Raw genomic sequence first — 12,013 nt, 5'->3', positions numbered from 1 at the left:
GAGAGCCCTAGTTTTAGGATACAAAATCTGATTAAAGATATGATTATATTTACAGATTGCTAATGTTTAGTGCTTTGGATGTACTAAGAATATTTAATGGAAAGTGCTTCAGAAGGAGTTACATTTTTATAAAGTAGACATTTTAGAAGTTATTTTGATAATTATCAATCCGATTTAGTGCAAATAAGAAAAATAAGATGTAGGAGAAAACTTTAAGATATTTTTCAAGGTAGTGAAATAAAATTATTAATAAAAGAAATGTTTGCATACTTACAAGGAAAATTAAAGAATTTGGATTTCATATAAATAACAGAGTATCTTTCCTAAGATTAAGCTGCAGGCATTTTAACCTAATAATAAAAAAAATTTAAGCTATTTAAAAATAAAATCTATTTTGAATTGATTTTAAATACTAAAGTAATTACATGAAGACTAAAGGCATTACTTACCTAATTATCTAATTTCAAATGCTGGAAAATGTCCCACTGAAGAAACTAATATACATCTAATTTTAACTAAGACTCAGGATTACTTAGCAACCAAGGTAGAAGTCTAAAAAAATTTTTTTAATCCAATACCAGCAGCAAGAAGAATAAAATGTATTAAAAGAATTCTGTTTCAGAAAAGTATCTATTTAAATTAAACATATCACCAAACTCTGTACATGAAAATAGCCTCCCATTCATGATTTCTTACGTTTGCTATTATTGTTAGTAGTTCCTGGTTTGTAGAAATTTTATTTAGGGTTGGAATTAGGATATACTGATTATGAAGTGCTACAGAAGACTGTATTTTGTTTAAATAAAGGGTTATTATATTCATATATATTAAAATTAAAGGAATTTTAAAATGAAAAATTAAATTAAATTTATTTTGCTCATTAAAACTTGCTTGTATCACAGATAAATATGCAATATTTTATCTACATTTAAAAAATATTATGTTATTTAAGAAGCAAAAACACCAAAGTAAATTTTGAACACTAGATCAGAAGTTTTCTAGAAAAATGATAACTCTACTAGATTCAACCAATATTTCACCAAAACTAACATGTGGTTTGACAAAAAGCAGTTATCAAAGTGAGAAAAGATGTGAAATTGATAATAAAATGTTTTAAGTCCACAGACATGACCCCAATATCCTTTCCTTTCTGAAAAAAAAAAAAAAAATATATATATACATATATAATATATATATATATTTTTTGTAAATTTTATCACATTTGGGAGTAAATGATGGAACTGATTCTCAAGATTCACTATTAGGTAATTCAAAAAATATATGGAGAACAAGGACATTAGGAAATGTTAACTATCAAATATGAAGATATGTGATTTTATTCTCTTTTCCAGCAAAGTAAAAATTGTAATTTTCATATAAGCAAAAGAAAACCCAAAAACGTTCTGATAGATGCACTTCAACAGTTTCTTTAAAGTTATGCTATGGGCTATTAAACATACCTGTTATTAAATAATTAAAGAGATTTTATGTTTCTTAGAAAAATACATTGCACCATATTTTAAAGATTAATATGCTTTCATAACACTTCCTCAATGCTTAAATGTTTTATCTGTTAGTAAGTCAAGTATAGAAGTAGAAATAATTAAAACTAATGACGTGTTAACTATTCTGAAAACCACAAGATTTTTACATCTCTTCTGAGATTTCAAGGAAGTCTAAACTTTAAAAAGGTTTCTTATTCAGTTTATTACTTTTATTTTTATCTTTTCAGTTTATTACTTCCAATAATGGAAATTCCAAAATACCACAGTGGTCAGTAACTTCCATCTAATGGTATATGAAGAATAACTTCATAAAGTTACTAACTGGATATTCAAGTATTAGATTATATCTGATACACACATATCAGATATTAGAGAACTAAATTCTCAAACTATAAAATTCCGTAATACTTTTATTTGGCTCCAAATTTTTTCTTTTCCATCTTTCTTGCAGTTTAGAGTCTCAAAGAAAACCTAATATGAGTAAATAATAGTTGAATACACATAAATCTCCAAACTAGACTCTATTCTCAAGTGATTATATGTAAAGTTACCATAATCGTATCTTTCACAGCTCCCTTGTTTTTAATGTTAAAATTTTTTCTAACCTTTTCCTGTTAAGATTTACAAACCAAAACATCCTGCCCATTTTTTGTATGTTACTATCAGTTTTGCCCATTGCAAATTTTGTTGTTGAAATAGTCCTTTGGAGAAAGTCAATTTCTCACATTAATAAAAATAAAACTCATTCCTATAGTGAATCAAAAAAGTCAGTGTAGTCAGTCTTTTTCTTTTCTTTCTTTTCTTTTCTTTTACTGAATAAGTAAATCAATCACACACCAACAGTGTTGTAAATTTAAGTGCAAAAGCATTGAAGTGCTTTACTACAAATTACAACCTAGAAACACGTTAACTGAACAATTAAGATTCATACAATCAGATTTAGATATATAACAACACAAAGTAGGAACAGAATTACAGTACATTTACAACACAAGACAGATACATGAATTCATTAGAAAATATTGTAATAAATAATTCATGAATTATAGTGCAATTGATTTATGCATAAATATAACTAATTGCCTAACAATCAGTTTATATTAACAAAATCTGTCAAAATCAAGGCAGCCACAGAGTTTTACTAAATTACTGCGACAATGGAAATACTGCAATTAAAAAACAAATACAAGTATTTGTACTGTAAACAACTAAAAAAATCAGTCTCACTAAAGTTAGTATACAATTTAATATAAAATTGTCATTAGCTACCAGAAATGGTTTAAACAACTTTACTGAGCAGTAGTTTTCTAAAAACAGAGGCACTGTTTTTTCTTTTCCTTCTTTTTTTTTTTTTTTAAATATAAAATACTTGAGGAACATTCAAATAAGTAGAAAGCATATAAGGGTTGCTTTCACCTTCATTAAAAGTCTGCTGAAACTGGATTTTTCATAAAACTGTCAATTAATAAGTAGTAACTGGTAACTAAATTTATAAAGTACTTTGAAAGTTTAACATAAAGAACATCTTAATAGAATCATTGGGGAGAAGGGGAACCCATAAATTTCCCTGCCTTTCCTAGTTTGTATAATCAAAAGTTAACTCAATAATTAGAAACATTTTGTTTCTTTTAAAAGTTATGGGTTGACCATTACCTATAAACTATCAAAAAATATTTAATTTACTATTTCTGACCAAAAATAAATAATACAAATACTAAATGCTGCAAATTAACTATAATATTACCTATAAAACTACTGATCACTGTGAAGTCAATAGCAAAATGATCCCTGATTTTATGAATCCTGTAAAGTTTTTGGTCAGGTCATCTTTTAAATGATATAAAAGTGTTCTGTAAGTATCCCTTTTCTATAAACTTCTCAATCAATTTATTAATGTAAATATAGTGTGAGGAATAAAAAAGCTCAATATAAATATTATGTAATGCATTCAGGCCCCCAAATTTTGCAAGTAAAATTCTGTATAAAGAGGTCAATAAAATTGTGTTGAAACATTTACTTTATCTTTTAACTGTGTTTTTCAATGGGGGGGGGGGAGGGGAAATATATTAAATAATCCAAGTTCTGGCCCTCACAAAATATGGCTTAATTCTTTAAAAAGAAAGATGACCCTGACATCTGCTGTTTTGCAATCCGTTATGTATACTTACTTGGAAAAAAAAACAACAACAAACAAACAGAGCAAGAGGATTCATACCCTAGTATGCAGGTAACATTAAGCTGAAGAGGGTTCAGTGTAGCTCTAAGAGACCAAATAACTACTTGGTTGTGTAGCTTCCCACTCTTCAGTTTCTTTAAACATATGTAAGCAGTTTTTAAATGTAATAGCTGAAAATCTCTTTAGTATTACATGTATATGAGATTATTAGTTACACACAAACACAAGTGTAAAAACACAAGTATTTGACAAGGTGCACTTATTTTTTAAATTCAGCTTTAAGTATTCCTTTTGGACTTAGGAAAATTGGCTTAGAAAAATGATCAGAACCTGAATTTTAACAGAGAAAGGGGCACTCGGAGAATTCTGAATATATGAAGCAAATCCCCATTCTTTATATGGAGGCACATGCTTTATAACATTTTACCACTGCATACTCCATAAATCCAACATGGATACTCTGAACCACATTTTAAAACTGCTATATAAAAATTATTGGTCTCTCTTATGAGTCTGTAAAAGTTAAAATGCACTGCCCAGCTTCTAACTACCCAATTAGTAGAGTTTACATTACTGAAAGTTCAAAACAGCTTCAGTGTTAAATATCTGTAAATCTATTCAAGACCCTGAACAAACTGCAAATTTGGTTATTAGCAAAATGATAATGTATCGCCCACCAAAATGAAATCTGTAATTCATTTTGATAAACTGAAAATGTTTTGAAATGTCACAGCAGCAAATATATTAAAGTTACACTGAGGTTTTTCAATAGTAGGAGTGTGTCACAATCCTTAAAATTTAAAGTAGTCATAACATCAACTAACCAGCACATTTAAACCAAAATTATCATTCTCAAGCTTTTTCTGTGCACATTATAAACATGCTCTAAGTTGCATTCCAACTTTCTTTTCTAACCTTACACATTAGCTTATTTTTCAAATGAAAAACAAAATTAAATTATTTTAATAATTAAATTTAAATTACTTTTTGTTCTTAGTATTCCATCTTATATTAAAGGATTCTATAGCTGCTGGGGTTAACTATGTGTCAGTTTTCTTAAAAAGTATATACCTTATAAACCCCAACTTCCTGCAAATCAACTATTAAATGATAAATATTAAATTTCATTATACATATCATTTAAGGTTTTCTTTTCTATTCCTGGTGGATGCACTTGAGTGCATTTCATATTTCATAGAATACACTGTAGTGTACTAATACTGTATATATTAATTTTTCTTAGTATGGAGATAGCTGTCTATTTAAACTTTGACTGGTTGTCTGATATACTTACAATAGCCGTAAGTATATTATGTAAAAATGTTTACGAACTATTAATATCATATTTCCATTATAAGATGGTTCAACTGAATGGCTGGAGTGGTCTTTCACCAATAAAAATGTTTCACTCGACAATTACTTGTTTTCCCACAACGCTTTATGCTATTGACTACTAAAGAAAACCTGAATCGTTTCCACCTATTTATACAAGGATTAAATACAAACTATCAGAATTAAGTAACTAACTATATAATTCTGTCCACAGTGAAAACCCTGAATAAAACTTTTTTTCAAAAGGCATGTAAGTGGTTTTTGAACTGTAAAATTTCATGTCTCCTGTCAGAGTGAGCATCTGTAATTCCCACATGTGTGTATACAGACACACAAATACACACCTGTGCACATACTCACACACACGCAAACACACATACACACACACACACACACACACACACAAACATCTTCCTAACAAGTAATCTACACAGGCTTGCTGTTTTTGCAGCTGCCAGTCCCTGAATCTGTCATATTATATAACCCAGTGTCTGGTAATCGGAGTTTCTTCTTCGGAGGAGTCTTCAGTGTTCCAGATCTTTCTTTTACCTTGTATTCTAAAGTGCTGTGAGGTACCCCATAAATTCCTTGTGCTTTGGAAACACTCATCTTTCCGCTCATTACCATTGCAATAGCCTCTTCCATTATTTCATGATCATATTGGCGATAACGGCCACGTTTTTTCCTGGGCTGCTTATTATCTTTTCGATCCAATCCATCTTCAGTATTTTCAGAGGTTCCATCAACTGTTCCATTTTTAGAATTAAGACACAAAGGAGAGAGGTCCCCATGTAGAAAATAAGAGTCAACACTTGAGTGAGTTACAGGCCCAGAACATTCTACTTTGTTCTGTTTAGGGAGTATATTTTTCAGTTTTTGGAGAGCTGATCCTTCTAGGACTGGAGAGGTTTTGGAAACTTGATACATAACATCCAGCAGACCAGGACCATCAGGTTGTGGTTTTGAAACAGAACTTACTCGGAGCTGAGGAATTTTTAACTGTACAGTAGGATGTGAAGTTTCATATTGTAGACTTTCATTTTTTTCTTTAAATTGAGTAACCATTTTCTGTAGAGTTAACTGATGGAGGTAACTGGAAGCTGTTGGGAATTTTAATTCTGAGGTTTCAAGTAGATTGAGTTTACTTTTTTCTGTGCGCTCTGCTTGAGCTCTTGCCCACAAGGCTACCTTTTGCAGCACTGCACAAGTTTCTTTACTGTCTTTATATGAGTAACTATCATTGAAATCTCGAGTTTTGTTTTTAAAAGATGCAGGCTTCCCTGCTGGTAAGGCTTCTAAGTGGAGAAGTAAAGTTTTTTGAGGTATGCCATAAAGTATGCCTGCTTTATTTATGTCCAGTGCTCCAGACTGAATGTCTTTCAAAGCTTTTGAGAGCAAACCATCTGCAAACTCAGCACTTCTTTCCACATAGTCCTCTCTGTTTCTGTGTAGTCTCCTGGATGGATGGAATGAAACGATGGTAAACTGATGCATGAGAGACTCTCACACAGCTATGGAAGGGAAGGGTCCACTCCTTTATTATACTCCTTGCTTAGGTAACATCACTGCTTATGACTCTTTTTAAGTCTGTGAGATGTAGTAGTTACTCCTTATCAAAGCAAACGCTACAGTCCTGGTAGGACAATGTGTCAATCATACGGTGGCCTCAACAGGCAGACCTTCCAAGAACATAAAATCCTAACTCAGTATTTGTAAAAATATTCTCATGATGTTGCTATTCCTCTGAAAGATGCTTGCAGAGCAATACTTATAATTTTTATTTGTACAATTAGAGTTCCATTATAAAAAATACCCAAATCCTAAAGGAGTTTTTGTTAGTAGAAACGTGACGTTACCGCTAAACAAGTAATAAAAGAGTCAACCCCTTTAAAGGAAATTTGTAGCAGCAAGAATATTTCCAAACACAAACATCCCATATTTCCACAAGACTAATGTTTCTCTAGACAAAAACTTAAAATTTGAAACAAGTAGACAAGGTATATTTGGGTAAAATAATTTGATACTATAAATGTTATCTCTATTTCAAACATATCATTGTAATTTTCAAAGTTTCTCAAACAGAAGCTAACTGTACCTTAAGACTCAAAAGCTACTACAGTCTTAGTTGAAACAAATTACACTCTACATCGAAGATTTAAATGTGACAAAAAAGCTTCCTATGCAGTTTGTTAATGGGAAGATGCAAAAGTTACTAAATAAAAATCCAAAAATCCAACAGAACAGCATTTCACTGCAAATTATTTTCACTGCTAATTATTTATTTAATTAATGAGAACTTTGAAAGCATGAAAGGACTTTTTGTGGTGCTTACTAGATATATATTATTGTATATATTATATAAAGTTTGCCACCACACCTAAAGCACAGTGAAAAAAAATGTAAACATTATAAGCTAACTGTAAGAATTAGTAAGTACAGTACTTTTAAAATTTGTTGATTGTTTAAAAAAAAATTAAATAGTGAAATCACATATTTCCCTTAAAATTGCCTCCTGAGTACTGAATTTTAAATTTTCTTTACTCGTCCTGCTTCTTGGTTTGTAGTCTATGGTTAAGTTGGTAGTTCATTTTAGTAACATGAACTAAAGTTTGGTGATTGTTCTGATAACTTTTCTTTAACAGAAAGAATAAAAAAGAAAGAGAAAGGACGAATGAAAGGTATGAGAGACACACACTTATGAGTGACAAAAATTCTGGAGGAAAGCTATATATGTCAATCTACTCAAAGTAGTATTAAGAGTTCTCTGTAGAGATAATTTTATATTAATATTAAATTATATTTCCTAGATATTGCTTACCCAGCCATTGAATTTTCAGAAGAAGGATCACATATGGATGACTCTTCAGATTTTATGCTGGTTTTCTTTGTAGAGAGATCTAACACTCCATCCCCTATAATTTTTGCAAGAGAAAAAACTTTATATTTGTGACAAATAGGTAATCCTTACATTTTAACATTTCATATTTTGCTGATCTACTAATTCATGACCTAAAAATTAACACCTGTATTTGACATGTGGCCATTACCAACTCATTTGGTGGTTTTAGCAACAGGACATGACTGGGAAGGCACTACATAGGAAAAAAGAACAGAGAAGGAGCTGGCATATCATAAGTGATATGAAGAAACAAACAGGCTATGATACAAAATCTGTTTAAAAGCAACACTTGGTCACCTTTCCCACTGTTGTGCAGTGAACAGCCATTTAATTGCTTATCCATGATTTTTTTTTTCTATTCAAGGCTACCCAGATGATGCTCTGAGAAAGTAGGAATGATATAAGTCGTACAAAACAGAGACCACAGAAAAAAATGATGATGAATAAGAGAACAATAACCAGCATTTACTAGGACTAGCAATATGTGGAACATATACTTTGGGTAGTAAACTGTGACTCTTATGTATAACCAATGTATTTTTAGAATTCAGTGTAAAATTTTACAGTTTTAAATAACTGAAACATAGAACAGTTGAATCACTGTCTACATAATATAGTGTTTATATCTGTTACTGAATGAAGACATAACCAGTAAGAATATGACATCTTAGGAAAAAAAGCCTGTTAGAAAACAACTGCTTAAGTATTTATTAAAATGTAGTTATTTTTATTATTGTTATAATATTGAATTTCCATAAATAAAATCAATGACTCAGACATGTTAATCTGACAAATCTGAGGGTCAAAAAGAATAAACATAAACTATGAATTGAAAACACAGCACTCAATAATACTGTGAATATTTCTTTACTGATAGTTAAAAAACTGAAAAGTTATAAAGAATCATTATAAGAAAACATATGTCTAAAAAATATACTAAAAAATTCAAGCTGGTTTAAAAAAAATTCAACTGGGTTTTATTGTTACCATATAAATTCATCTAACACTTAAGTGCCCTGCAAGATACAAATACAGGAAAATAAAACAGTCTCACTCATAACCTATTATTATTGTGTATAATTCAATAATAATTTTATGGAATGCCTACTATGTGAAAAGCACTATTTTAGGAATTTAGAAGCAGCAGTAACAAAGGTATAAAAATAAAAAGTACTTACTGTCATGGTACCAACCATGACCAACCATGACCAACCAAACATGTTACCTGGGGGAAAGCTTCTATAAGGAACAGTTTGTGCAAAGGTTGTGATACGGAATCATTTCTAAAATGTTTGTGGAATAGCAAAGAAGCCAGGGTGGCTGGAGTGGAGTAACCCAGGCTGAGTGAAATGAGATCAGAAGTGTAGGAAGGCAGGAGCGCCTGGGTGGCTCAGTCGGTTAAGAGGCTGACTTAGGCTCACGTCATGATCTCGCTGTTCGTGAGTTTGAGCCCCACATCAGGCTTTGTGCGGACAGCTCAGAGCCTGGAGCCTGCTTCGGATTCTGTGTCTCCCTCTCTCTCTCTGCCCCTTCCCTGCTTGCACTCTGTCTCTCTCTCAAAAACAAATAACGTTAAAAAGAAAGAAAGAAAGAAATGTAGGAAGGCAGATCACATTAGGCCTTATAGGCCATAGTAAGAAATTTCTATTTTACTTTGAGAGAGACAGGAAAGGAGGATTGGAGTATTCTGAGCATAAGACTGACACAATTTTAATTTATGCTTTTAAAGGATCAATCTGCTGTGGTGAAAATGGACTGCAAGGGGCTAAGGGTGGAGGAGGGAAACCTGTTGGGAAAGTGGTATGATATTTCTCAACTCTGGGCTCACACACTTTGTTAGTTTCCTCTGTTAGAATACTCCTAATCCTCTCTTTCTATCCCCACACTCCTCCTAATTCTCACCAAATCTTACTCTCAATCATTCAGGACGCAACTTGGATTTGGTTGGTTGTCATTGTTCTAGGTTCCTATACCTGCAACACTACATTATTTAGCACTTAGCATGCTATATTCTAGTTGCTTATATACTTACCACTGTTAGCCATGCAGACTCTAAGCTATGTGAAGGCAAAGACCATGTCTATTTTATTCAGCCAGATATCCCACTGCCTAGAATAGTGCCTGGCACACAATAAGTGTTCAGTAAATACTTGCTGAATAGAATTTGGAGGAATTAAAAGGGGAGACTGGACAAGTAAACACAGAATATGGTACACAGAACCTTAAAAAATTGTTAAGTGAAGCATCTCATCCCATGCTACCCATGAAGCTCAATTTTTTATGCTTTGTCTCCAACTTAACTCAACCCTCATACTTCCTGTGTCCCTAACCACTTGCAGTTCCTCAAACATGCTATGTGGTGTCAGGTCTCTCAAACTGCAGTGCACAGCTCCCTGTGCCTAGAGTGTTCTACCTTTTCAATTTGTCAAACTCCTACTCATCTTTAAAGATCCACATGCTCCCAAGCAGAAGCAGATTTTTGTTTCCCTTGTGTCAACAGCATGCTATAACACTTATGACACTGTCTTATAATAACTGACTTATAGATCTTTTTCTCCCACAAGACTGAATTCCTCAGGCCAGGGATCTATTTATTTGTATTTCATAAAGAATAGAGTGCTGTAACCCACTGAAAGAAGAGAGAAATGTCCTTTCCTTTACTATCTCATTTCTCTTCTTCAACAACTAAATTTTGCTAACTCAAGACCTTATATAAAATCATCTTCTTCAAAAAATCATTACTACCTAATTTATATTCAAATTTAACACTGAATTCATTAGTTTTGATTCTGCTCCTGTTTTATGTAGTTTGTAGCACATAAAACATGCTCTCCGTAAGTCTGTTATTCCTAGTCAATGTTACAAAATGAATTAATGAAATTTCTCCAATTCTAAACTCTTCTAACAAAAGCAACACCAACAATAAATGAGTTAATTAAAAAAAAAACACACAAAAAAAACCTCTTCTAGACTTTTGATATGGTTGATTTAAAGTTAATTATTCCACAGTCCAGAAATAAGAAAAGGAGATACAAGGAACTCCTCTTCCTCCTTTACAGTAACTACGCAAATTAGGTTGTTGCTCCCTAGCTAGGGCAATAAAGGCATTCTTGTGCTTTTTGGACCACTCCTAGAGACAAGGACCTGGCTGGAGATAATTTTAAGGATGAACTAGACCTAAGTCCTGTTCCATCTTTAAGAGAGCTACCCAAATCAGGCTTATACTCCTGACTCTTCTTTTTTCAAAACTCTAAACAGTGACCAGAGTGAGAAATGCTTTAATTTTTTTCCCCACAGCCTTGTCCCCATCCTAGGGTACCTATGTTAAACGTTTTGCTTTAAACGTATTTGAGAACTTAAGGAACACATTATAGTTTGTTATCCAGTTAAAATGGCAAATATACTCCTTCAGCATATTTCTGTCACACAGTAAAATCACTCAATCAATGAACACTTATGTAGTGAATACAGGATACATAAATATGTAAGTAAAGAATCTTTAGAAAAATTTTAGTTATCACAGAAAATCTCACTTTTTGTTAGCAGTGCCTTAGCCTATACTAAAGTATTTTGCTGATATCATGAACCCGGTAGCTCAAGAGCTAGAAAAACCATAAAGAGTCACCTCTAGGATTGTCCAAATTAGAAAAGCAAAAACAAGAAAAGGAGAGAGACAGCTTGGGAAGAATGACAGAAAATGAAAAGATCAGGAATGGGGGGTAAAGGGGATTTTCTTGCTCCTGCTGCTGATTTAGATCTAGCTGTAGTGATAACATCTAGAAGCATCACTCCTTCAGAATGGAGTTAGCACACCATAACTAGATTGTCTTGTGTGTATATGTTTCCAAAGTACTAATAATTAACTTGATGGATAAAAACTAAGTACTTATGATGTATGCTCTAGGGCAATATAAACTAAGTAGAAGACAGACTGAAATTTATTTACCATTCAACTATTGGCAGGTACATAAGGTTGTTTTCGTTTTACACTATTACAAACTATATTGAAATGAAAATCCTTCTAAATGCTTTCTTGTGTTCATGTATAAGAATTTTTCTAAGTTATACACTAGAAGTGTAAGTGCCGGACTTTACATTTTG

The 12,013-nt window shown here is 32.0% G+C and overlaps 1 protein-coding gene across 14 annotated transcripts in view; it reads right to left on the bottom strand.

Moving 5' to 3' along the window:
• The window catches only part of LCORL (ligand dependent nuclear receptor corepressor like), a 168,900-nt gene that overhangs the window by 25,424 nt on the left and 131,463 nt on the right, over positions 1-12,013 (bottom strand). For 10 of the 14 annotated variants that reach the window (XM_058722990.1, XM_058723000.1, XM_058723001.1 and 7 more), the window contains one exon: positions 7,832-7,925. In XM_058722990.1, coding sequence (XP_058578973.1) covers positions 7,832-7,925 — 94 coding nt within the window. Of the gene's footprint in view, positions 1-274; positions 351-2,350; positions 6,470-7,831; positions 7,926-12,013 lie in introns of those variants that run through there. The other 4 variants (XM_058722999.1, XM_058722997.1, XM_058722996.1 and 1 more) reach the window with 3 other exon arrangements.

This window comes from Neofelis nebulosa, chromosome 3 (assembly GCF_028018385.1).
Source record: "Neofelis nebulosa isolate mNeoNeb1 chromosome 3, mNeoNeb1.pri, whole genome shotgun sequence".
Lineage (NCBI taxonomy): Eukaryota > Metazoa > Chordata > Mammalia > Carnivora > Felidae > Neofelis > Neofelis nebulosa.
The sequence above is the reverse complement of the archived record's forward strand: the minus strand, read 5'-3'. Positions and strand labels throughout refer to the sequence as shown.